Source organism: Maniola hyperantus, chromosome 4, assembly GCF_902806685.2.
Source record: "Maniola hyperantus chromosome 4, iAphHyp1.2, whole genome shotgun sequence".
Classification (NCBI taxonomy): domain Eukaryota; kingdom Metazoa; phylum Arthropoda; class Insecta; order Lepidoptera; family Nymphalidae; genus Maniola; species Maniola hyperantus.
The window spans coordinates 9,693,661-9,721,551 of record NC_048539.1 but is presented as its reverse complement, the minus strand read 5'-3'; the positions used below and the strand labels follow the sequence as shown (position 1 = coordinate 9,721,551).

Genomic DNA, 27,891 nt, shown 5'->3' with positions numbered 1-27,891 from the left:
ACATTTTTCATTCGGATTCGTCCAGAATTTGGACAGTAAACACTAGACACGACGTTACTCGTTTTTTTTTTTAAATTTAAAATGCTATGTTATACTTTATTAAGTTTAATAAAACAAAGATATTGTGATGATATTACTTTTGTTTTAAATAGTTCACACTCAACTTAGACACAAGTTTTACCTCTTTCATTGTTACTATGTTAAATATTAAGCAACAACAATGAAAGAGATAAACTTGTATCAAAATAACCTCGAAAAATTATAACAACAATAGGTGTAGGATAAGGGCTATATATAGCAGAACAACAGAACCATAGTTATGGGTATATCTAAGAAAATTAGTTCGTACACCAACTACTAGGAGCGCTGATTTCCTTGATGGTTTCGTATAATATTTTCCGCGAGTGATAACTCTATACCCTAATATAATACTACTCTATTGTTTATGATTCCGGACTTTTCCTAAAGTCCATTTGAATATTTTAAAATATAAATTATTATAATATCTATGTTCTGCATTTTAGTCGAGACAAAATCAAAACTCAATTTAACACTCAAAGTACATAGGTACTTTAATAAACGAATAAAAATAGGTACTCACAAAATTGTGGGCGATGAGTAATCTTCACTTCGGAACTAATAAAAATATCCTCAACTTATAGGAACTGACTTTATTCCATTTAGACAATACTTAATAAACTTCAATCTTAGTTCTAAACTATTAACTTCTTCAAGACATAATTATAAATTCTAATTTTCCCTGCTTCAAATCAATAGCTCCCGCTCTTATTGCCGCCATTTTTTACCTCCCCTCATAATTCTTTTTTTAAATTCAACTGTAGGCAAAGCAATGTCGCTAACAAAAGGTTCCTTATTAAACTATTATTACCCATAATGCACCGAGAAGTTGAGGACCAATAGTAGATTGTACAACAAGGGAATAAAACAAGCCATTTAATCCGAAACGTTTATCTACCCGAGCTGAAGGCGAGGACAGATATTTAAGTCGAGGATAAAATGGGTTTTATGACCGAGTTATACACTGTTTTTCACTTCGATTGCGAGGAAATGAGACAATAATAATATTATAATAGGTACATGTCTAAAGTGAAATTAGAGCAATTTTTAGGTCTCCCGACCTATACAACCTCGTCATATACGTGCCAAATGATACTGGCACTATAAAAATTACAAACTAACAATTTTTTTGTGTCATCCATGACAGACTTTTGTTTACCAAGACCTATAAACACTTTATGCACAAGAGCATGAAAGCTCTTGTGCATAAAAAAGAAAAAAAAGAAAAAAAAATTACTCATAAGTTTAGTCTAGTAGATAATGCAAAGAATTTCTAAGTACTACTTCGTAGATGATACTGGCACTATAGAAATTACATAGGTACTTAATTTTTTTTTGTATCATCCATGCGTCATCAGATAGATTATTGTTTACCTATAAACACTTTATGCACAAGAGCATGAAAAGCAGTTTTAGTCCATATTAGATTGGTCTGTATTTTATAGTCCGCTTACAGACAGCCATCAGACAGCATAAAGAACTATACGAGCACGAGAAGTGCAATGATATATTTTAAGTTAGTAAGTACATTACATACTGTTATGGACTCAAACAAAGAGTACAAAAAGAATTATTACGTAATATAGCGATCTTGGCCAGGACTAAGAAAACAAGCGGGCGGTATCTAAGTAAATTTGTGAATTTATATCGTAAACTTAGCTCGAAAAGGAATAGAAATTGAGTCTCTTACCTTTTATCTTATTACATACAAAAAAGGCGTACTAAAAACTTTCAAAATTGTAGTAAAAGACAGGTGTCAGTAGTAAAAGTTCACCGAGTTGCAGAAAATGCAAGTTACTTACTTAGTCTTTATTTTAAAATTACATTTTCCTTTCGCGCTTATCTTCCTGCAGAAGTTGATGAAAGGTGATTCCTTTATCTTTTACTTTGTACCCAAAACCAAAACTAACTCGAACTTGAAAAGAACTTTATCATGTCTGTAAAAGCCGGTTTTCCTTATACCACTATTGCCTTTAAAAATGTAAAGGTATAATTGTTATGTGTTTACATTATAGTAAAGTTGTAAGTTAATCATGTACCTATAGCTACTCACGTGAGTAAAACTTATATGTGTAATCGCGGCATTTAAAAAGTTTTTTATTTAATTAAGTATTCTCTTTAATCTCAATTTACAGCTACAAGTAGTAATAACTCTACAAAACTTGTGTAAAATGTGTGTAAGTAAATCGTTTTCTTAAAAATATTATGATTTTTAAAACGTATTATGTGTATCTAACGTCACCAGCTAATGTCGATATATTGTGTGTGAAACATCAAACGGGTTGAAAATACATTCCCTGAAAATACAATTTCAAATGTTTTTCCTTATATAAATTTATAGCCTTTTCCTCTCATGTGACCACAAAAGACTTTCATTCGACCGTACGATTTTTATCCTCTCACTTCCTATATTTTTCCTGTCAAAGAATAAAATGTTCACAAATCTAAATGAAAATCTTCATCAGCCGCATGTACATATATGTACCTATCTACCTTTAATTTAAAGTTAGGTACCCTATATCACGGATCACCTACCAGCATCGAAATATACCTACTAACCAAATATTATGTGATGAGGCACAAAGCCATACAAAAAAGTACATACTATTAAATATTTGTGTAGTATCAAATAGAGATAAAGCTGTTACACTTTTACCCTGCAAGACGAAGAGAACGCCTTCCAGAAAATAGAGAAATTTCATGATGTTGTTAATATCATATTTAACGCTACAGAATTTTTAAAATATACTTAAGTAAATCAAAACTAATAAATCTGTGTTTTTTTAATCCATCAGATTGAGAAATTAATTACTTAAACGATTGCGGTCTCTCACTGAAGTGTGACCGAATTGGCCGAGATAGCCGCACCACAAATCACTGTGGCTAATTCCGTTGTACACAATCTCTAAACTAAACTAAAATAGCACGTCTAAATCTATTGCTATCCCTTTCATAATGTTGCTTGCGGAAAAGGATAGCACTAGATTTAGGGCTGTTAATTTAGTTTAGTTTAGAGATTGTGTACAAGAGAATCGGCCCAATTGTCGCTCAAAAGTTCCATGACCTTTGTTAAGATATTGTAATAATTCTTGTATATTTTGGTTATGTTTTAATTCAATCTTTATAATTAATTTATAAAAAATGAAAACATCTCTATTGTCAAACTTTACAAAAAATATTTTTCACAACGGATCAGCCTGGCTGTCCAGCGCGGAAATGCAGCCAGTATTCTTGGCACCATTCCGTGCGGGCATGATTTGTACAGTAATTAGATAAGGCTAGCTTGTAACTTTTATTGTAATATTTTCACATAAAAATAAGTAATAAAAAAAAATTAAAAAAAAATTGTGATATGAAAACAGAAACCCGAACCTGTGCCCGAACTCTTATAACCCCAAGCTGAAGTCGCGTAGATACTCTGCGACAGGTTAAGATGGTAATTTTAGAAGGTGAACCGTAATTTTGATGAACAATGACAGTCAACTGTCATTGTTCATCAAAATTACGGTTCACCTTCTAAAATTTGGGTCAACCCAAAGAGTTAAAATGGCGCGTGAGGAGTAATTTTTTACGGACTTTAGGTATACACTGGATAATGATAATAATATGTTAATTTAAAAACCGTATGATGAAACTTTCTAGGAAGTAACCACCGTTCTCAGGTAGGTACCTACTTAGTCATCTGTCATGCTTTACGAGGTATTAAGAGAAATAAAATAATAAGTATAACGCGTAAAATTGAACACCTCACGCGCCATTTTAACTTTATGTGTCGAATCCAATATCAAAAGTACGATTTTAGCCCTTATTTTAAAAGGTGAACCGTACTTTTGGCATGACAGGTGACCGAAACAATACATTACGAACAATAATTTTGAACTTTAGATAAAATTTTAGGCATGTTCCTTAATGCCTGGGTAAATAATAATTTTTTGGGTGATAGTCAAGTTTATGGTTACTAATTACCACATAAAAAACTTTCCAAGAACGTTCTACAGAAAAAAAAAAAAAGAAAAACCAGTGATGGATGAAAATTATGAAAGAATCATTAAAAAAATCATATCTCCTAACTAAACTACTGAAAATCGCTGAACATACATAGGGGTGATTTGAATACCCCTTAATAGGTAATCAATTTTTTTTTTTTAGACGTCACATCCCCGGCAACCTGTTTAGGTAAGATACCTTATAGAGTTCACCTTACGGCTTACCTCATACCTATAACCTATCTACGTTATAGATAAAACCACACAAGCGTCGCGTAGTTTCAATTCACTTGATCACCTATTTAAGATCGACTGTGACAGTTTGCGGTGAAGCTCGGGGGCGTTTTAATTAAGTACTTATCGCTCTAGATTACTTATCGATAGAGTTAGCGATAAAGTCAACGTTATTTGTTTCATTACGGATTCTAACCGGGTATCAGCGCAATACATTTTCATTTCCGACGTAGGTACGTACAAACCTAATCTTGCCTTACCTGACACTTAGCTGCAGTAGTAGATAAATAATAATAATCTTATAATAATAGTAGGCATAGACGAGGGCTCACAAACAAATTGACATCGCTCTATATTATCTATATTTCTTATTGCGAAATGTAGAAAAAAGTTTTATAATATCAACAACGTCAGTTTATTATAAACCTTAGGTAACACATGGGTAACACTTGTATATAAAGTTTAATAACGATTGCAAAATATTTATATTTAAGACCTCTTGTCAGTGACAATAAATTTAAAATATACGAATTTTTCAAATGACAACAAAAATATTCAACAATAAAATTAAAATAACACCTAAGCAATAAGTCTAAAAATTTGAGTAATTTGAAATAAGCTTTTTGGCTGATATTTTTCAGGCCGCATTTGAAGCACTGATACAACATTTCTTGAGCATTTTGATTTCAATGGATTTACGTGTTAATAAAGTACCTAGTTGGAGAAAAAACCGGTACAGTGCGAGTCGGTTACGAACACGAAGGATTCCGCACCGAACAAGAAATATGTAACTCTTTATATTTTTTGTGATATAGCCATGTAGGTAACCACAAATTCACAGTTTTAGGACTTTTCCATTTCCATACTTGTACTATAAGACATAGTACGGGACGTACCCTTTAGGTCTGGACAGACAGGCAGACGAAGAGATCCTATTAGGGTTTCTTTTTTCTCTAGAGATACGTGTAGTGTTTGTGAGCGTAAGCTAATTATTATTATTATTATTTATTTATTTATTTATTATTTAATTAGAACGGCCATAAAGCCCAATTACACTAATTAAACTACGAGTACAAACTAACATAAACATACTTACAAAAATAGTTAAAATTATAAATTTTAAAAAGCAAAATTATAAATTTTCACAAAAGTGCAAGATCTGACCCATGAGGTCAGCCCATTTGTCCCATTTCTAATGATTTAATGTTTTATAAACTACCTACTATAACTGTCTTGCCATATAAGTTAGTCACAGAAACGCCGTTTCAATGCTAGGTTTACCTTTCACTGGCGACGAGGATGGAATTCGAACCTACGCGTGCAAAGCAACCCTAAAAATAGGAACTGAATTTTTTTCAGTACTATAAGCTTAACTGGATATCTTATTCAATTTCTGAATTTTCAAAGCTCAAGTTAAATTGCTTTCCATCTACTTCAATCGCAAGTAAATAAAGAAAATGGCGCCAGATGCTTAATTCGCCTCAAACAACGGAAGCGAATCAGATGCCGTGTCAGGGAGTTTTTATTGAATTCAAAAGTTAAAATCCAGTTCGCAAACAACCCCGGGAAATGTTAGCTATCCGTCAGCGGGCATTCGTTACAGATTAAAAAAGTTTTAAAAGATTTTTCAGGCTTGAGTTCAGAATTTCAGTCACCTTACATTGCTATTAGGAAACCGAGTCTGGCTATTTCAGCCCAATTGGGTGCCGCTGAAACTAATTTTACATTAAAGGAAGGCAGGTACTATCACTGCCCCCCCTTACAAGTACCGTGGCGGACCTACGATTGCCGAATTATTTTGGAGCAACTTGATTTTCGCCAATTTAGTGTTGATAGAGCAGCTACAGTGAGAATGATATATTATTGTGAGCGTACTTGAAACTAAATTTTAGTGCTGGTCAATGAAACTAAATTGGATTAGAGAATTTGAGAACTAAGCTCTAAAGCGTGAAACAACTATGGGTCACGTTCGTATTTGTGATACACAAATGAAACCATATTTGACACCTCTAGTTCGTAAGCCGCGACTGATAGGCATTTCGCGAGATATGTCTCGGACGTCCGAGCGCTAAGGTTACGTCCGCGACTTACGTCCGACAGTGTGCACAGTTTAGTGCGGCTGACGGACGAAAATTTCCTTCTGCTGTGCACGGAGAACAGAAAAGCCGGAAGACCTACACTGGAAAGTGGAAATTTTCCTCACGCCGATGTCATCGAACTTGACTGATAAAGTAGCTTGGTTCCAGGAGTGCTCATCAAAAGTTAAATTTAGAATTTGTACCGACTCGTAGATAGGTACTTTTTAGGGTGGCATATCGAGTAGTCCGGAAATATCCAAATTGGGCTCGCCCGAAAAATATAAATTAGCTGATGCCCGCGACTTTGTACGCGTGGATTTAGGTTTTTAAAAATTCCGTGGGAACTCATCCGTTGCACCGTTGCGACGTAATTGAAGGACAAACCAACAAACCAACAAACAAACACAAAATAAAATAAAATAAAACACACTTTCGCATTTAGGCACAAAAAAACAATATTACATACTTATACATTAGGTATGTATGTACATACTAGCTTATTCCCGCGACTTCGTCCGCGTGGACTACACAAATTTTAAACCCTTATTTTACCCCTTTAGGGATGCATTTTCAAAAATCTATTCTTAGCGATGTCTACGTCATTAGCTATTGCATGCCAAATTTCAGCCCGATTCATCCAGTAGTTTGAGCTGTGCTGATTGACTGACTGACTGATCCAATAGTCAGTCAGTCAGCCAATCAGGCAGTCAGCTTTTCCTTTAATATTATACTATATTAGATTTTCGAATAGCCTAGTGGTTAGGAAGTACGCCTCCTAATCGGAAATCGAGGGTTCGATCACGCACCTCTAACTTTTCGGAGTTATTTGCGTTTTAATTAATTAAATATCACATGCTATAACGGTGAAAGAAAACATCATTTCCGGAAATGTTCTCAAAGGTGTGTGAAGTCTGAAAATCCACACTAGGCCAGCGTGGTAGACTAAGGCCAAAACCCTTCTCTGAGGGGAGACCCGTGCTCCGCCGTCGAAAGCCGGCGAAAAGTTGGTCATGATGATATTTTCGGAAATAGCATTTAAATCTTCAGTAAGTATTTACTGAAATACCATTAAATTAAACATTAACATCGCCCTTTTATCAACCGCTACTAAAATTAAATAAACTTCAAAAGAAAGTACCTAGTTAGTTCTTGTATAAGTTGTATACCTACTTACCTACCTTTTAACGTCGTGAATAGGCAAAAAATGAATAAGAAAAATGTTGTTTTTCTAAAGATTTTGCCAGCCAACCTTAATAAATGAAATTTATCTTGAAATCCATCTTTCTTATTAAGGTTAAGGGCTGTTTGAAATTCATAGCGTTATAAGCGAATATCACATTCTTATTAAAAAGCACTCAAGCCTTCTCATTAAGGAGTTTCTCTGGAGTATGATGATTAGAAAGATAAAGCACACTCCTAACTTAGCACTAAGTATATTTCTAAACCACGACTAAAAGATTTCTTCGTACCTACCCCTAACCTACCCACAAGGCTTTAATGAAATAGGTTTCTATCTAGTTATGTCTTCTATCTATTTTTAAGTTAGTATATTATATTCAACATTTTCATAATATTATCATCATAATTTTAGCGTTTAAACTACCGTGAGTGATTTCCATTCTAAATACTATCTGTCCCGGCTTTACTCACGTATGGGTTTGAAACTAGTCGGGCTAACGTCGACTACACACGTGAGTAAAGCCGGGACAGATAGTATCATCATAATCATATTAATTTTAGGCCAATCAACTCTTTCACCCTCTTAATTTCGACACCAAAAGCTCTGGGCTACCCTAAGGCCACCCACAGAACATTAATATACTTAATTGTTCTGAGGTCACCTTGGAGAGTATTATATAGACAGTACTATCTTTGACTATCTTACAATCTTAGGTCTATGATCTTAACCTTGGTGTTTCTTTACATTATGGAACTAATTCTCAATTCTCCTTCTCCTCCAAGTTCTCCTCAGTCATCAACGTCAACTTTGTCAAAAACCAATCAATAAAATAACCAATAACCAACGTATGATTAAAAATTAACATTATTTCAGTCAGTAATATAACTTGCACCCACTATTATTTCAAATGCCGTATTTTACAAGTTGTTATGTTTCTTGCATGGTTTATTAAAACAGTTTTTATATTAATGTTCTGTAATAAAGCCTTAAACAAAGAAATTAAACCAGAGGACTGGACAACAGTAGAACTATTAGCAGAAGAACATCCGTATATAGTGGCTATTTTAAACCAAGATAAAGAATATATATGCACAGGAACTGTTTTAGACAAGAGGACTGTGCTAACATCTGGAGGTTGCATTAATCCAGATCCTCATTACGTTGTTGTTGGAACTGCAGTGCTTGGACAACAAGTCAACAACAACAATATTTTTAAAGTGGCATTTGCTAGGGTACATGGAGATTACGTATTTGAAATTCAAGGAAGTGATCCAAATATATCACAAATGCATAGTAATATTGGTCTCGTTTTCACCGCACGTCCAATTCTAGAATTTTTCGTAAATGCGCCACCCATCGGCAACTATTACGCATCGGAATTAAGAGAAAAGAAAATGATCATGATCGGATTTGGACACATCAAGACTTCTGGTGCTACTGTATTACAGAATCAAGCTTATTATCAAATACCGTGTAAAAATCCGAAATGGTACTACTGCATTTGTGGTTTGGAATATGCAGATATTTCCTATGTTAAACCTTTTGGTGAAGGTGCTCCAGTTTTGTATGGTGACGAAGTCGTAGGCATTGCAGCGAGCCCTAGCGACTCATTGGGTCTAAAAAATAATATTATCTATAATGTTTTTACAGTTATCGGTCCTTACACGTCATGGATTGAAAAATCTAAATCAGATTCTTCTGTCTTGGAGTTAAAAACAAAACTTAGAAACGGTGTTCAAAAAATATTTGTAGTTGAAACACTAATTTATGTTTTATTTATACTTGCCATTTATTAAATTGATCATTTATTGACTAAGTTATAGTTATTTTCCTTTTTTCGCATTGAAACATTTCATTTAATCTTACCGTAAACTTTTATCTCTCATCGTGTCGTTTGAATGATTTTTAACATGCTAATCTAAGATCTAAAATTACCTTTAAGTACCTTTCTACTTACTTTATTTACACTATTCATATTTATTACAGCTATTTATGTCAGCTAGACCCGCCCCGGCTTCGCTCGGGTGGAGTATTTCGGACTGGGAGTGTCATCGTGAAGCCTGTGCTTGATACCTAAAATATCAATTCACTATCAGAAATTCTAAAATCCCCACGATTTAGGACTTTAGTACTTTGCAGCATCAGGATTGAGGAGTTAGGATCCGAAGTTCAATGATGTAGCCTATGCTTGGTACCTAAATTAATTTTGCATCATCCGCAGTTACTGAAACATTATAGTTTAGGAGTGCTGTACCCTACATCATCAGGGTTGAGGAGTTGGGAGTTGAAGTCTGAGAATAAAGTCGTTGCTTGGTACCTACAATATGAATTCACTATGAAAACTTCCTGAATCTTGATAACTCAGGCGGGCAGTAACCCCGCAGCATCAGGATTAAGGAGTTGAATCCAGATTTTTTTATGTGACCACCACGAAAACTTTTTTGTTGATTTAAAAAAAAATTGCAAATCGGTCCAGAAACCTCGAAAAAATCGATATAGAAAAAAGAACCACCTCCTTTTTGACAGTCGGTTAAAAACCGATGACCTTGAAATATTTACGGAACAATCTTTAAAATATCCCCTTTCTAACAAAAAAGGAATGAATGAAATCGGACTACGCGTTAGTGAATTACAACTCAGTATACATTTTAACTTTCATCCCCTCTCCTACGGGAACCATGCTGAATTTCGGGATAAAAAGTATCCTATATTCTTCCTCATAGTATGACCTCAAATCGTACCAAGTTTCATTGGAATCCATTCAGTAGTTTCAGCGTGATGCGCGGCCGTGATACAGACAGACAGACAGACAGACAGACAGATAGACAGACAGACAAAAATGAAAAAAATTACAGTTTTGGGTTCAGTATCGATTGTAGAGTGCCCTCGAAAAAAAAATTTCAAAATATCTTCAATGTACAGAATTTGACCTGTTACAGTTTTATTATAAGTACCTATTGATTGATATACTACTGCCCCGGCGAACTTCGCGTCGTACCGCCTAACCTAACAGTCGATTCTTTTTCAGGATTTTTTTAAATTTTTCTCTCCGTAAGAACCATCCCCGTACTTCAAGGAATATTATGAAAAAAGAATTAGCGAAATCGGTTTAGCTGTTCTCGAGATTTGCGATCAGCAACACATTCGGCGATTCATTATTATATATAGAGATATTTAGTAAGTATATTATATATTTGATTTTACATTGACTGGGTTAATGCAGTTATTATTTCGTGATAATTATTAAGAAATAATCCTTAATATCTCCACGTATTTTTTAGTAAATAAATAAAATCAAAACCGGAAGTTAACTCTGGTACTTAATAGGAAAGTTAATGATGTGAAAGTTAAAAAAATTTAAACATAAGTGTAGGTATAAATATTATTGTTAAGTGTAACCTTTGACTTCAAAAGATAAGTCGATTCGGTCTCGAACGTCTCGAAGAACTCTATCGATGGAAAATGTCAGTAACATGTGGGATATTGAGCGTAAAACACAGTATTAATATTATAAGAAACGTAATTAAAACAGAAAATGAATTTCGTTAGGTCTTTCGTGAGAAAAATGAGCCGAAAACAGTTGGTGAATTGGGAGCCACTGAAAAAGATTGGAATTATAGGGGTTCCATTCGAAAAGGGCCAAAAAAAGTATGGTGTGAGTGTAGCTCCCGCAGCCATGAGATCAGCTGGATTGATTGATCACCTCAAGGAAATATGTAAGTATCTAAAAATAATAGGCAATTTATAATATAAAACTGAAGCTACATTTATTTATCCTAGACTAACAAAATATATTCACTTATTAGTAGGTTTACCTACACTGATGTAGGTACTGGCAAATTACTTACTTGAATCTTTCTGTTTCTCTTGGGTAAATGTTTCTGTTGAAAAGTCTCAGAATCTTGCAGTCAAGTGCATGCCTATTAATTTAAATAGGTAGTTTAAAAAATTGAAATGTTTCAGACGGTTTGGATATTAAAGACTATGGTGATGTAGAGATCCCTACTCGCGATGAGCCAGTCGATATAGATAACATGTCACATCTCCCACTCGTTTCGGCTTGTAACAAAAATCTTTCGGCCAAAGTTTCTCAAGTTCTGAAAGAAGGGCGTGTGGCAGTCACCATCGGTGGCGATCATTCCATTGGAGTTGGTAATAAAAATAATACACTTCTTTCCTTTTTAAGTACTTATTTAAAGCCATTCAGATAGATGTGGATTTGCCAAAGAAATACCTGCAGCTTGCTTGCTGCTCGGCTCATAATAAATGTTTGCTTTATTCCGTTCTTTGATACCTAGACTTGAATTTAAAGAATGTTGGTCGCTAGTTTCATTTAGTAAAATTAGTAAGTACGTACCTAAAATATTTGTAGGATAATTTAGTTTCGAAATGTTTGGCTTGACCCTTTATACAAGTTGCTGCGACTCAGCTCGGCAGACTCGGCAGGCTGCGACTGGTGGCGTCAGCCATTCAGTAACATCAATCTCTCGTCAAAAATCAATAAAAATTATAAAAGTTTTCGTTAATTTACCACCAAATCTAAATATATAAAAGGAAAAAGCTGACTGACTTATCAGCTATCAACGCAATTAAACTACTGGACGGATCGGACTGAAATTTGGCATGCAGGTAGCTATTAGGATGACGTAGACACCCGCTAAGAAAGGATTTTTAAAAATGTACCCCTAAGGCGATAAAATAGGAGTTTGCAATTTGTGTAGTTCACGCGGACGAAGTCGCGGGAACAAGCTAGTTTTTAAATACGACCATGGGCCATGGCCGAGACAAAGCATGGACCTATGTCCTAGGTATTCAGACTGGAGCGGGCAACGGACGCCGCGTCTAAAACTTATAGAGGATTTGTGTCAGCGCCATGATAAATCGGCATAAAAATATTAACCATACCTTATATTTTATCACGAATTATTCCTTATTATCAGGTACCGTAGATGGCCATTATAAAGTAAACGATAACATGATCCTCATCTGGGTGGACGCTCATGCAGACATCAACACCAACAAGACGTCAGAGTCTGGCTCAGTGCACGGCATGCCTGTCGCGTTGTTGGTCAAAGAGTTGTCAGACTACTGGCCGTATCTACCAACGATGGATTGGCAGGTTCCACAGTAAGGAAACTTCTTGTACACAAACACAGTGTGGCTAATTCCGTTGTACACAATCTCTAAATTAAACTAAAATGGCACGTCTGAATCTATTGCTATCCCTTTCATAATGATGCTTGCGGAAAAGGATAGCACTAGATTTAGACCAGTTATTTTAATTTAGTTTAGAGATTGTGTACAAGAGAATCGGTCCCATTAAGGAACCTAATGCTAATCGCTCATTACCGACGAGCCGCATGCGCTGCAAAAACCGCACGTGTAACGTGCCGAACGCAACACATTTTTCTTTACCTTTCCCTCTCTCCCTGCATCGTATTTCCCATTGCTGAGGTGGCAAGCTCTCTGCCCCTCGATACTGTCCGTGGCAGCTCCAACTACAATCCACTGTCTGTGACCATGACTCTGCAACGGGGTCGAACTATCGATAATTCAAAATCATCATGTTATTAATCGTTGTAAGATAGTACGCGACAGGTCAAAATGGCAATCGGGAAGGGAACGCCCCGCACACCTGCACAGCCCCCGCGCTAATCCGGTGCGGGCGAGCGCGGGTGACCTGCAGATATACTGGGCATCCCCCCCGCCTCATACCCCGATTGTCATCTCAACCTGTCGCGGACGATAGGTAGGTGTTGCTTTTCAGCGTGCTGCTTTTTCAGTTCGTCTGAAAGTAATTTTGACGACCTCCCTGGCACAGTGGTAAGAAGCGCTATGGTCGTATAACTTATAAGTGGGAAGTCCCGGGTTCGATTCCTATAGTAAGGGGCAATTTAGGCTTATACTTTCTAGTCTGGTCTGGTCACTGGTGGAAGACTTCGGCCGTGGCTACTTGCCATCCTACCGGCAAAGCCATGCAGCCAAGCAATTTAGCGTTCCGGTACGATGCCGTGTAGAAACCGATTAGGGATATGAAAGGTTTAATGAAACTGCCATACCCCTTCAAGTCTCGCTTCCATCTTAGACTACATTATCACTTACCTTCAGTTGAGATCGCAGTCAAGGGCTAACTTGTATCAGTAAAAAATATATATAAAGATTCCATTTTTTATCATTTATTAATTTAAAGACTTGTCAATAGGAATCTTGTTGGAAAATGAATGTATCCATTCTTATTTTGAACGCATTCTTGCCATAGACAAGCTTAATACAAATGACATTTGACTTTTGGTTTGGACTCTCTCTTGTCTCTGGCCGCCATTCGATTTACACGTAGCTTATTGTATTCCTCATTGTTAAATAATTAATTAACTAATTATAATGTGATTCTTATATTAAATTAGTGGCTCGACTGCTTTGAAGCATTTCTGTTTTTCTTTCTTCCAAAATCACGCGTCACACTACGCATATCTGCCCTCTGCTGAACAGGTTAAGTGCCCAAGCTGTAATTTGGAAGAGGACAAAATGGCGTCCCACCATTCCAACTCTAGCAACATAATTTCAATTGAAAAACTAGAAGGTATTTCCAATTGGGTAAACTGGAAGTTTGCCATCAAAATGTTACTCACTCTTGACGGATTGTGGAACTGTGTCGAGGGCACCGACCCCGACTTAGCACGCGATGGTCGCGCGCTTGCTCGCATCTGTTTAACGATTCAACCTAACCTATATCAGCTCGTTCGAGATGTTACGACCGCAAAAGATGCCTGGAAAAGATTGTCAGACACTTTCGAAGATAAAGGTTTGTACAGAAGAGTACTTCTACTGCGACAATTACATCGTGTAGAATATAGCAACTTTTCAAATATGTCTGATTACATTGAAGGCGTCATGAAGTTAGTCGCACAGTTATCCGATATTGGGAAAGTCATTGACGATGAAGAGATAGCTGAGATATTATTGTCGGGTCTGCCTGAGGACTTCAATGTTCTTGTTTCAAGTCTTGAGACTGCGAGCTTGACGAAGTCACTCTCAAGTGAAGTTGTTCGCACTCGCTTACTTCAAGAGGATCATAGGCGTAATAATAATTGCAATACTGAGAACTTAGCTTATGAAGCCAACAATAGAAAGAGAACTAACAAGCTTGTTTGTACTTACTGCAAAAAGACTAATCACACAGCTAGTCGATGTTTCAAGAAAAAACGTGATGATGTGAAGAAAAAGGCAGAAGATCAACATACATTGTATGCAGCTGCGTACTCCACTTCCCATCTAAACGAGTTCATCATTGACAGCGGAGCCACTGCTCATATGTGTGCTCAACATTGGTCGAGGATGCAGTGAACAAGAAGTGTACCATTTCAGTGGCCAATGGGCAAGAATTATATAGTGAAATGGTTGGTAGGACTACTCTTTCAAGTAATGTTTCTCTTAGTAATGTTTTATTTGTGCCTGATCTTTCAAATAATTTAATATCCGTCAGTGAGATTACTAGTAAGGGTTATGTTATAGTTTTCCATAAGAATTGTTGTATCGTATATAGTGATTGTAAAATCACAGGCAACCAGGTTTTAACTGCTAATAAAACTAATGGGTTATATAAATTTAAGTTGCAAGATCGGTCCGACCCTATAGTAGGTCATTCTATGTCCCTTCAGTCTAGGCAGGGAACCATGAGTGCCAATGCTGCAGCTTGTGTGTCCATGAGTGTGACACACAGCGTTTAGGTCACCTGAATTTTAAAGGTATGTACATACTTGGTGGTGGGAATCAGTGTGTTGGTGTTGTTTTTCAGTGTGAAGATAACGTACCAGGCAGCAGCGTCTCCTGGCTTACTGGGAAGATGATTAAGTCATCGTTTCCTACGTCAAGTGCTGGACGTGCTGCTAATCCACTAGATCTGATCCACAGTGATGTATGCGGCCCGATTCAAGTGAGCAGTTGGGGAGGAGCCTGCTACTTGCTGACTTTGGATATCTTATGAAGAATAAATCGGAAGTAAGTGCCCATTTTATTAATTTTATAAATGTAGTTAATGAACAAACTGGTTTGCAAATTAAAGTTTTACGTACTGACAATCTTAGTATGGAATGTTGTAATAATAATTTATCCAATTACCTTTAGGAAGGCATTATTCACAAGACCTCCGTGCCTTATTGCCCTCATCAAAATGGGTTTGCTGAGCGTGTTAATCGTATAGTTTTTTGTGAAAGCTATGGCCTTTTTTACAGGATTCGTGTCTGTGTGAATGTTATTGGGACAAGCTGTTAGGATGGCTATTTATTTAAACAATATGTCTCCGATGAGTGCACTATCAGATAGAATACCTGAATCTGAGTGGACCGGATCTGTATTGATCTTCGTCACCTCTGTGTTTTTGGCTGTATAGCTTATTTACTTGTACCTGACGAAAAACGGCGCAAGCTTTATGCTAAGGCGAAGGAGTATGTATTTGTAGGATATTGTGAAACGTGCAAGGGCTATCGTCTGGTCGACCCGCTAGATCCTAAAAAGGTTATTTATTGTAGAAATGTTGTTTTTCTTGAGGATAAATTATATGCAAAGGATGCCAATATGCTGAAAGCTTATAGCAGAAGAGCCAATTTTAATGTTTTTTGTCAATTTTATCAATAATGACAATTTTATGAATAATGATAACATTACATAATATGAGGATAATTGTATAAGTGATACCTGTGATATTAGCTGTGATAATAGTTTTAATAATAATGAAAATTTAAGAAATAGTATTATTAATAATGACCAGTCTAATAAGTATGTTTCGGTTACAGATGTGACTGCAAGCGAAGATTCTACTAGGATGTCGATGATGAGGCTGAGGTGCTATCTGGCACTGGGACCACGCTGTCGCCCTCTTTATCCTCGAGGAGGAGAGCAGATTACGTCGGAAGTGTTCGATGTGTCTATCTCTCGCCCTATATGGAGTACCCGAGGTATTTGTAGACTTCCAGTGCTGTCACCACTGTCGGATGTGTACCGTACTGTACGTGAAGACTTTACTGAGGATGTCGATGATGAGGCTGAGGTGCTCTCTGGCACTAGGACCACGCTGTCGCCCTCTTTGTCTCGAGGAGCAGAGCGGATTACGTCGGAAGTGTTCGACGCGTCCATCTCGCTCCGTACGGATTACCCGAGGTATTGTACCTGAGCGTTTTAAAGATTATCACTTATCTTCATTATTAGCTGGTGTAAGTATATCGGATGAGCCTTAATTCTCCTGAGAAGGATGAATGACATAGAGCAATTAGATGTAAGTATGACTATGATTAAAAAGTCTGGGACTTCGTAGATCGTCCTAGGAATGTAAATGTAGTCAAAGACGAATGTCTTTTTAAAGAAAAAGTTTGATGCAACGGGTAGATTCATGAAGTTCAAAGCTAAACTAGTTGCCTGTGGTTATAGCCAAATAGAAGGCATTGACTATGCCTATACTTTTGTACCTGTTGTTAGGCATTCAACTTTGTTTTTTTCTTTTTGATCAGTTTGATTATATAAAGTGTTTACTATATAAGTTCAACATATGCGTGAATGTAAGCATGTAGCCACACCTTTGCCTGTCGGCTGCAAGCTAGATAAGTCGGAGAAATGTACTTTAGAAAATGATGAATATAAGTATAGAGAACTGGTAGGTTCGCTTATGTATATTTTGTCTGTATGTACTCGTCCGGATATATCGTATGCCTGCGGTCAGCTGAGTCAGTATAGTACGTGTTTTGATGCGTGTCATTGGCGCGCTGCTAAGCGAGTACTTAGATACTTGGCGGGAACAATTAGTTTGGTTCTTTTCTTTAAAAAAACCAATAATTGGAATAATTGGCCTTCGCAGACGCCGATTGGGAGAATGACTTATCTGACCGCGAGTCATATACTGGCTTTGTCATAAAACTTGGTGAAGATGTTATCAATTGGTAGGCTATAAAATAATGATGCACTGCCTTGTCCAGCACTGAAGCTGAATATTTTGCAATCAGAGATGTGTGCAAGGACGTCAGTTTTGTTAACAATTTCTTATCTGAAATTTTTGACAAACGCTTTGATGTCACTGTAAACAATGATAATCAAAGTGCATAAAAATTGTTGCTACATAAATTTAATACATGAAGGAAAAATAAATGTAAAATGTAAGTCAACTGATCAAATGATTGCTGATGTTTTTACCAAGCCATTGTGTTCACAGAAGCATCGCAACTTTGTAAAATGTTTTAAATTGAAATGTTGTGATTAAATTGGTAGACTAATGTTTTGACTATGACACAAGTTGTATTTTGTTTTTAATGTTTATGACTAATGTAAAACTTGTGCTGTTATGTAATATTAGTTAGCCTAGATGCTTTTCTTGACAAGAATGAGGAGCAGTGTTGGAAAATGAATGTATCCATTCTTATTTTGAACGCATTCTTGCCATAGACAAGCTTAATACAAATGACATTTGACTTTTGGTTTGGACTCTCTCTTGTCTCTGGCCGCCATTCGATTTACACGTAGCTTATTGTATTCCTCATTGTTAAATAATTAATTAACTAATTATAATGTGATTCTTATATTAAATTAGTGGCTCGACTGCTTTGAAGCATTTCTGTTTTTCTTTCTTCCAAAATCACGCGTCACACTACGCATATCTGCCCTCTGCTGAACAAATCTGGTGTCGTTTTGGAAGTCGGTTAAAAATAAAGTGGCCTTATGTCACAGTGTGGCTCAAGGATAATATTTTTCACGTTCAGTCAACATTTGTCATACATGAAATATGTGGGTGTGACTCAACGGGAAAAAAAAATCTTGTGTCCCACTGGGACTCATGAGGATTTTTTTCCCCGTCGAGTCACAGTATTACTCGCGGGAGTGTGACTCAACGGGAACAACCCGTCTCAACTACCGTCTTTTCCACAGGTTTTCCATCAAGAACCTTGGTTACGTAGGCCTTAGATCCGTGGATGAATACGAAAGGTTGGCAATAGAAAAATACGGTGTGCCAGCGTTCGCTATGGAAGATATCGAAGAGTGAGTGAGCGACTGATAATAATTATCATCACACTAATCATCAATATATACCTAACTATAATAAAAGAAAGTGTAGAATGTGCGTGCCGCTAAAACTCAGAAATGAGTCCAGGTACGACGAGTGACAGAGACAAATGCTCTACCAAGCCGAAATCTCATTCTAAAGGTCCACGTACAAAATTTCCTGCCGGCTACTGTATAATATTATGTGTGTGTATGTGTATATGTTTGTTAGGTACCTACTCTTTCACGCAAAAACTACCTACTGCACGTATTTGGCTGAAATTTGGTATGGATATATGTAATAAGTATACATTATCCTCCTGGGTATTTTACATAGGTAATAATGTATATATCCATTTCCCCCGCCTCATACCCCGATTGCCATCTCGACCTGTCGCGATGTACTATATACAACTGACGTGTAGTGTCTTCCGGTGACGTCGCATTAGATAGGGCATACAGTGCGACAAGGCTTTCTTGGCGGGTGGCGAAAATTGAAACTAACGTTGCCGTCAAGTGTCCCCTTTGTTCTGGTTTGAATATTCTAAGCCTTTGTTCTCCAACAGCGCCCTCCTGTCAATGGCATTCAAGTGCCAAGAGAGCCTTGTCGCACTGTATAGGCTGCTATAGCAAATTGATGGTAGGTAGAAGCAGACATTGTAAAGGTTTTATCTAATGAGTTAAAAATTTGTTCAGATGCGGCATCCAGAAGTGTATACACCACATTCTTCAAAAACTGGACCCAGATGGGACTAAGCCAATTCACGTCAGCTTCGATATTGACTCGTTGGATTCATTAGAGGCGCCGAGCACGGGAACCGCTGGTTGGTACCATTTTTACCATTTATATTTTTCAAGATTGTGAATTTTTGTAGTCTACTTATTTATGCAACTAATCTTTGGTAGGTAGGTATAGTAGCCGGCAAGAAATATTGTACATCGACCTTTAGAATGAGATTTCGGCTTGTTAGAGCGTTGTCTCTGTCACTTATACCTAGGTATGTGACTTTTAGTCACAACCGAGCTATCTCTTTCTAAAGGTTGATGTACAATATTTCCTGCCGGGTAGGTACTGTATAGTATGCGACAGGTCGAGATGGCAATCGGGGAGGGAATGCCTCGCACACCCGCACAGCCCCCACGCTAGCCCTTTGCGGACGAGCGCGTGTGCGGGGCGTTCCCTCCTCCGTTCTTCTTCGTTCGTTCAAACTTCGTGCCGCCTAACAGTCCACCAGAGGAACTGCTGAATGCATTGCCAGCCTTTCAGGAATTTGTTGGTCCACCCCTTGCATAACCCCATGTTTTAATCTAGTAGGAACACCGCCTATGGGTGCTGATTCCACAGTTTGCATGTTTCAGTTCGCGGCGGACTGACACTACGTGAAGGTATCAAGTTGATGGAGATCATCTACGCAACGGGCCGCCTCCGAGCAATAGATCTCGTAGAAATCAACCCAGCTCTCGGGAACGACTCTGATAGGAAGAGAACTATCGACGCTGGCTTGTGTATTCTTAAAGCAGCCTTAGGGTTTTCTAGACGAGGCACTATGCCACGTGGTGTACTGGACTTACCTGTGCAGACTCATCATGAAACCAAGTAAAATAAAATTATTAGGTATTTAAAAAAATACCTTAAAATGTTTTCATAACCATAAATCGTTCCAATTGCCGTGAAATGACTTCATCTACGAATACAATTTATTACTTTAGCAAGTTTTACATTTTTTATTACTAGTAATTTACTTCGTTACCGCGCGGCTTGAGGCTTCCACGAAATGTTTCTTTATAATGCAAACCTAAGTAAACTTTATCTCATAGTAAGTAGTATATTACGTGCATTTAAATTAAAATAAAATCGTTACGATTTTCATGGTTCCGGGTTCCGGTTCCTCAAAAGGAAAAAAGAAACCCTTATAGGATCACTTTGTTGTCTGTCTGTCCGTCTGTCCATCGTGTCTGTCAAGAAAACCTATAGGGTACTTACTTCCTGTTGACCTAGAATCATGAAATTTGGAAGATAGGTAGATGATAGATCTAATAGCACAGGTAAAGGAATAACTCCGCAACCCGTTTTGTGGTTACATCACCAAAAAAATTAAAATGTGTTCATGAACAAATAATTAGTATTTCCATTTCAAAGTAAGATAACTGTAGCAAGGGGTACCTCATGAAAGGGCTTTTATGAAATTAAAAAAAAAGATTTTTATTTATTTTATGCATACCTAATAGTTTTTGATTTATCATGCAAAATGTCGAAAAAATACGACTGTATTACGGAACCCTCGGTGCGCAAGTCTGACTCGCACTTGACCAGTTTTTTAGCACCAAGCGGGAATCGAACGCCCGGCCACTAGTTTTGTTTTAAAGAAACGAGCACTTTAGCTAGCTGCTAACCTATAGGTACTAATAAATATATTATTTAACAGATAACTGCTATCATAGTTGTATCTCACGCATTAGAATCTAAAACCGATGACGAAGAAGTACAAAAAGTACTCGAAAAGTATTTCAAAAAAGTGTCCGATGTCCAAAGCAAGTATGTTATTAACGAAGGGCTGTCCAAGATCATAGCAAGATACTTCAACGGTACAGTCAACGCGTTTCCCCTATTCAGAATAAGCATCAAAATGGACCGAAAGCCAATCAAGATCCCATGGACTTTGGACCAAGTACCACAGGTTAACGATACTCTTATGAAGAAGAAATATAAATATGTTAAAGTTAAATATGTAAAATAATTAAACCAGTTGCAAAAGGTTCTGATTAAAAAGAAACAATAATTGTTTATTAAATTTTTTCAATAATATTAATGGAAACTTTAAAAAAATAACAATGATGAATGACTAAAGTCCTTGACATAATATTAAGGCACACACGAGCAACTTTTATTTCCGCAACAGTGTCATCTACCACAATATATTAAGCCCGTAGCACATTGATGTATACACACACAACTTTCTAATATTTTAATTAAATAATTAATTTTCCGCCTATAATTCAAATTTTATAATAACTTAGCACCTAGTATTTGAATAAAATGTAATTTTTTGTATGATTCTGTTGGTAGTTCAATAAAAAAATTAAAAAAAAATTACCTAAGTCTCAGTATACTTTGACAAATACGGCTTAATAAACCCTTGTGAAACAGTGAACAGTGAACAGTGAAACTACGGAGACTATTACAATAATTATAAATGTCAGACTGTGAAGGGGAGGAATGATCAAGGTAATACGGACCCTTAAAAGCTTCACTTTCTTTGACACTGGTGTACTAACAAGAAAAAACTGTAGCGGAAACATAAGTTGCTTGTGTGGGTGCACCCTAAAGATAGTTCATAATAGTTTTCAACACTTGCTTGTCTGTAAAACTTGCTAACGACGCTTTGGATTAAAAGGCAGTCTGATAGAGGATCCCAGTGTTGGATTGGCATCGGACTATACTATTTGACTAATCAGAATTACATTTCAAAGTCAAATCATAAATGATAAATAAATTAATTGCACTTTCGTATTGCTTAGCGGTATAAACTTTATACTATCACGGTTAGCTTGTGCAATATAATATAGCACTAGGTATAGTCCTTGGTGAACTCTAGCGTCGACATCAGCATCAGAAGCTAGTAGCACGTAATATCCAAGCAAATAGAGTAGGTAGCCTAGAAGTTGACTTGTGGCCGGTAATGCTTCTGGAATTTGTTGTTCTTCACCGACATCTTCATCTGCCACTTGGCTTGCACGCGCTTCATGAAGTGGATGTCTCGCGCTTTCCTGAAAAAAAAGTTTAGATCAAAATTCAAACCAATTGTAAATATTTGAGCAGTGTCTAACCGACCACAAATGGTTGTTTAATAAAAAGTTATATAGTCCGTACAAATGAGAAATCACTCGCCATTTTAGCTCTGTGTCAACTGTCATGTCAAAAGTACGATTTTAGTCCTTATTCTAAATAGTACGGCTGCTTAGCTTGAAATACGGTCCCATACGGAAGAAGGCGTAAAACTTGGCATGCACGAAGCTTTGCCATATATATGACTCAACTAACTTATGCTCGCGACTTTGTACGCGTGGACTACACAAATTACAAACCCCTATTTCACCCCCTTGGGGGTAGAATTTTCAAAAATCATTTCTTAGCGGGTGCCTACGTTATAATAGCTATCTGCATGCCAAATTTCAGCCCGATACGTCCAGTAGGTTGAGCTGTGCGTTGATAGATCAGTCAGTCAGTCATATATTTAGATATAGAAGTAGAAACACGTCGAGAAATCATTCATCATCGTGTTTATGGAAACGTCATAAGTGCGACTGGTTTTTGATGCAATAGTTTTGCGGAATTGCTACTCGAATTCTGAGGCCGACCGTACATATTATGTATACAGAAGTGAAACAAAAACACGTACTTAGCAGCTAACGCCTGTTCTTTAGGCGCCCAGCCCAATGCTCGGTAAACTCCCAGCAAGCGATGCAGCTTGCGATCCGATTTCTTCACTAGTGCCTGACTGCTCTGAGTCAAGTTCTGTTTGTAATATCTGAAAACAGAAACAGTGAAAAAGAAAAGAGTACTGTACTACCACTTATATAAGTTACGCTAATGTACCTGCGCAGACATCCTGTTTTTGAATTGCGCAAAAAAAGTTCAGTCAATCATAGCGCGCGTCCATCCTATTGGTTGTTGCCTACGCGCCATGTTTTGTACGCACGAATTATGAGAGAGATCGCACGAGTCTGTTATTATTGTGTACAACAACAACAAATTTATAATTTCAATCTGTGTCTATCAAATCTTTCTGTCTGTATCAAATCTTTTTAAATTATAAAAAGTACCTCATAAGCGAGCGATGCCCGATCGTGACACCAGATGGCAGCACTAGTTGGAAGTCATCCCCATCCAATGTCGCTGGTTCTTCTACTACTTCTTCTACATCCATTTCGTTGTCCCCTTCCTCACCATCAGGGTATGATGCACTAAACATTACAAACATTACATTTTCATTTAGGCTTAGTAGTTAAAACGCAGGCTATTATAATCAGTGCCTTTTTCAGGCTGAAATGGTTGTAGTATTCAATTACTGTATTTCTATTCTGTTAAGCTACAATAAGACAAGATACAATGCTGCCGTCCTATATTTAAAAAGCGCTGAACTGCAAAAAAGGTTTAGAGTCGTCGCCAAAACATGGGAATGTTTGAAAAACTTATATTTTAATTTGATCCTATGTAGAAAACTTTTATTAAAAACCTCAATTTCGCTAAATTCCCAAATACCTCAACTCATAAACTTAATTTTTTTGCAGTTAACAGCATTTTAGACATAGGGGCAGCAGAATGCTTCTACAAAAAAAAATTTAATAAAGAAAATACATTATATAGATATGATGGACTGTCATGTTGGAGCTGGGCAGCCATAAACAAAAAAAGACAAAAATTTAGCTCGCATGACAAAAAAACATTCTTAACCTAAAAACATTTTTAATTTCACACTGATTTTAATAAAAATTTATATTTCCACATATTATATACTTAAACATTGCACAATATTAACACATTTTATCTTTAAAAAGTACTTGCCTGTAATCATAATAATCAGCATATTCTGCTAGAGCAAGACCCTCGTGTAACATCTTGCAGTGTCCTTTATCGACCATATGGGCTCTAGCCGCTTCCATGGAGTAGAATGTGCGACCTACTTCATTGCACCACAGACACATGAAGCCGCGTGAAATCTACAATAGTAACAAAAGTTATGAAATTTCTTTGATTTTACCACTAACCAATACTAAATACAAGTACACTGGAACTGCGATTGCCGATTTGTTCTCGAAGCACCTTGATTTTCGTCATTTTGCCGCTGATAATAGTAGTGAGGGTTATGTGAGCATACTTGGGACTTATGTTGGTGATGAGACATCTGACAACATAATGTAAACACAAGGACCATTTGGCACAAGGTGTTAATTTTAATTCCTGGCCCAGGTTCGATGGTCCATTCATGGGACAACTAACTTTGTGTACATTTTAAGCAATTAATGTGATGTCTGCCAATCCATTTTTGGCCAGCATGGCAGACTATGGAAAAACCCTTCTTATTCTGAGAGGAGACCCGTGTTTAGTAGTGAGCCACTGATGGGTTGATGATTCTAATTATTATTAGTGTAGATCACATTACCTTTTCCCCAAGATATAGCAGGAGTCCTTTGATATCCACACAGTATTCTACATCAGGAATGAAGAAAGAGTGAGCCGCAGACATGTGCCTTAAGTTCTTCACCATATTCTTGCTGTGCTGGCCACAGAACAGACAGTCACATGGCTTTATGAGGGAGTCACTGCCTTTGACTCTCAACTCGTCCCATTCATCAGAATCAAGCTGCACAAAACAAGAACATTGTGACCTAATTGCTACACAATGCTAATGTACACAATCTCTAAACTAAAATGGCAGACCGAAATCTAATGCTATCCTTTCTCACAGTAAGCATTATGAAAGACATAGCAATATATTGGGACCTTTAAGTTTAGAGATTGTGTACAAGAGAACCAGCCACGCTATCTCTACTTGCTAATATAGACCGGCAGGACTCACATGAGTATGGCAAGTCTATCTTGGCAATTATTATGAGTACCACTCACTTTACAGTTTGTTTTTTGGGCCTTTTGAGTTTTTTTGTATTATTTTAAATTTAAATATATTTATTTATATATTTAATTAGAAAGACACAAGATGCCTATATCACTGATAAGTAATTTCTAAATTGGTTCTGATCTGGTTGTTGGTGAAAAGTTTCGACAATGGCTTTACTGGTAAAGCTGTGCCACCAAGTGTTTTAAATTACTAGTATGATGCCACATATCAACTGATTGTGGTGTATGGGTTTGATATAAATGGCATGCACCTTCCAGGTTGGTTCGCTTCCATCTTTAACTACATGGTTACTTACCACCAGGGGGGTAATTCGCTCACTGAATGATAGCCACTAAACTCATTTTTTAATCTGTTGAGGGTTTTCTACCCAAAAATATTTTAATATCACCCAGTGAAACAGCAATGTAGAACCAACCAACCTTGTTGGCTATCATTCAGTATTAGACACTGAATTAGTGAATCACCTAGCTGTTCATATTAGTCATGGGCTATAGCTATACTAAAAATATAAAACTAGTACTAAGTAAGTAAAGGGGAGCAACAGTGGAAGTTTAAGCTTACAATCACATTGTCCTTAGTTCAATAAATCTTTTATACTGCTGATAACTCGAACTCTGTCATTGACTGACCTTTTAACCATAGTTCAATGATAAAAAATCTTGATATTAAACACCAAAAATTAGGATATCGAATATACTACCCTCAAACAAAATACATGAGATATAATAAATCAAGTTAGTAAGCAGAAGCACTATCCAAGGCCTAACTATACTTTACAATTTAAAGCAGCATAAATAATGCTAGTGATCCTACCTCCTCAATTTCAGAATCGGTTTCAATATCCTCATCTGCAGAGTCCTCAGCGTTCACAACAACAAACTTTCCGGGCTGTAAAGCTGCCTTGTCAGCTTCAACTTTTTCAAAGCTATCACTGTCCGACTGTCTGGGTTCGTTCTTACTAAATGATTGCCTCTCACTACCCAAATTCTTTTCTTCAGCCAATTTATGCTTCTTGCTGTTTAGATGATTGCTATATGTGTTTTTAGTACTGAACAACTTTGAGCAACATCGGCAGTACTCTGATTCGTCGCGATCAGCATTTTGACTCTGATCCCTGTGTTCTTTTGCCCGTTGCTCGAACTCCTCCAATGTCACCGGCGGTATGGAAGCTACCTTTCTTTTCAAATTATATCGATGCCAATCCAATTTATAATGCTCACGCTGTAATTCAGCTGTTTTGAAAAGAACCTGGCACGTTATGCACGTGTAGTTATTAGACATTATAAAGATGTTGGCTTTATCACAGCAAAACAGATTTATCACAGCTTTGTGCACTTTTAAACAAGGATAAAATCAAATTAAGTTTAGGCTTTCTTTTCAGACTAGAAAATTAAAACGAATACCTATAAAGGCATAATCGATTGATAAAAGATAATCATGGTGTAATACACTCTTTGATCATGGTATCACAGACGAGTAATCCTAGCTAGACTAAAGTACTGTGTAACCGCGTCTGAGATAGCGATAGCACGACGTAACGATGAATTACACGACAATTACCATTGTTTACACGGAACAGAATTAGTAGTCAATATTTGTATTAACCGATCAACAATATTTGTATTAAACGTTTTCTATGTGAAAACAAGTAGTTAATAAATAACTAATGAGAAATACAATGACGCCACGAATTCTCAAAGTTTGTTTTGCAACTAAACTCTTGTCCTTGAAAAAATTCAGTTACACGATAAAGGACAAAAAATAGGTTAGCTGCGTCTGTGTTTATCACATTAGTAACTTTATCTGTGCTCTCTTTTTAGTGTGAATGAGAAAACAAACGTTGCTTTGTCTAGATTTTTTACTCAGTCTACGTTCAGACATGACTATTCACGTGGTGTTATTGGTCTGTGTTGGTTATTTGAGTCCTCAGATTAATAATCGAGGTAGATTATTTTGGCATTAAAATAATAATACCTTGTTAGAGCAAGCTGTGTATAGAAAAGCTCTGAAGAGTGATAGAGACATAAACACAGTTTTTTGTCTTTGTCATAGTTTAGCTTTTTTTTGTTGGGCACGTTGTAGTTTGTGCCTAACAAACCTCTGTGATAGTAATTTATTGCGAATATTACGTGTTTTTATTTTGTTTTCTGTTTTAAATTTAGTATTGAAGGTGTGTAGAAGCCATTTATGTGCATTGCTGTGTAAAAGTTGTAGCGAACGCAAATTATGAAACATAACCTTTCATACATAACTAACTAAGTAATCACTAATTATTTCTTTTGTTGTTTTGTCCCTTTCGGGTATACGCGTTTGACATTAGTCTCCTTATTCTTAGTCTGAGTTTGAGTCACTCACCATAAGCATGAGCCGCATGAGCACACCATGAGGCTCAAAAGGGCTAGAACCCAGAGCCGTACAACCAGTTCATAGAACTTTTTAGTCGTACGAGACGAGGTCAGTACTCATCTCGGGTTATCCTATATGTTATTGGTCTGTGGCTCGGGTCAGTAATAAGAATAACCACGTAGTAGTACTTCCAACTTCTTTGGAATAACCGGCCTTAAAAGACTGTTATCCAGAGCCGTAAAAAAAATATAAGAATAACCTCAGAGAATAACAGTATTTTTATTTGACACAATAATTTTGGTGTTGTTGTTTCTTCAGTTTTGACC

General features: G+C 36.8%; 3 protein-coding genes across 8 annotated transcripts; 2 read left to right on the top strand and 1 right to left on the bottom strand.

Annotated features, from left to right (window-relative positions):
* The first annotated feature begins 4,482 nt into the window (after positions 1-4,482).
* On the top strand, positions 4,483-21,126 carry arg (arginase). Of its 6 annotated transcripts, none has more exons than XM_069498404.1 (8): positions 4,483-4,531; positions 11,106-11,272; positions 11,520-11,708; positions 12,497-12,683; positions 18,465-18,575; positions 19,275-19,402; positions 19,938-20,193; positions 21,005-21,126. In XM_069498404.1, exons 2-7 carry the CDS (start codon positions 11,122-11,124, stop codon positions 20,177-20,179), a joined length of 1,008 nt encoding a protein of 335 aa, XP_069354505.1. In that variant the 5' UTR covers positions 4,483-4,531; positions 11,106-11,121; the 3' UTR covers positions 20,180-20,193; positions 21,005-21,126. The 6 variants fall into 6 exon arrangements, with proteins under 6 accessions (XP_069354505.1, XP_069354507.1, XP_069354502.1 ...); XM_069498401.1 differs by lacking the exon at positions 4,483-4,531 and adding an exon at positions 4,930-5,085; XM_069498402.1 differs by lacking the exon at positions 4,483-4,531 and adding an exon at positions 5,101-5,117.
* Positions 8,175-10,096, top strand: LOC117996798 (uncharacterized). Its single transcript, XM_069498408.1, has one exon. The coding sequence runs from the start codon at positions 8,486-8,488 to the stop codon at positions 9,350-9,352; it is 867 nt and encodes a 288-aa protein (XP_069354509.1). The 5' UTR covers positions 8,175-8,485; the 3' UTR covers positions 9,353-10,096.
* Positions 21,127-21,330: 204 nt separating the features above from the next.
* On the bottom strand, positions 21,331-26,664 carry LOC117981914 (cytoplasmic 60S subunit biogenesis factor ZNF622). The gene is made up of 6 exons (XM_034968177.2): positions 26,033-26,664; positions 24,743-24,943; positions 24,145-24,299; positions 23,403-23,543; positions 22,979-23,107; positions 21,331-22,346 (listed from the first exon to the last, which is right to left on the bottom strand). Exons 1-6 carry the CDS (start codon positions 26,498-26,500, stop codon positions 22,235-22,237), a joined length of 1,206 nt encoding a protein of 401 aa, XP_034824068.1. The 5' UTR covers positions 26,501-26,664; the 3' UTR covers positions 21,331-22,234.
* Between the last annotated feature and the right edge of the window lie 1,227 nt (positions 26,665-27,891).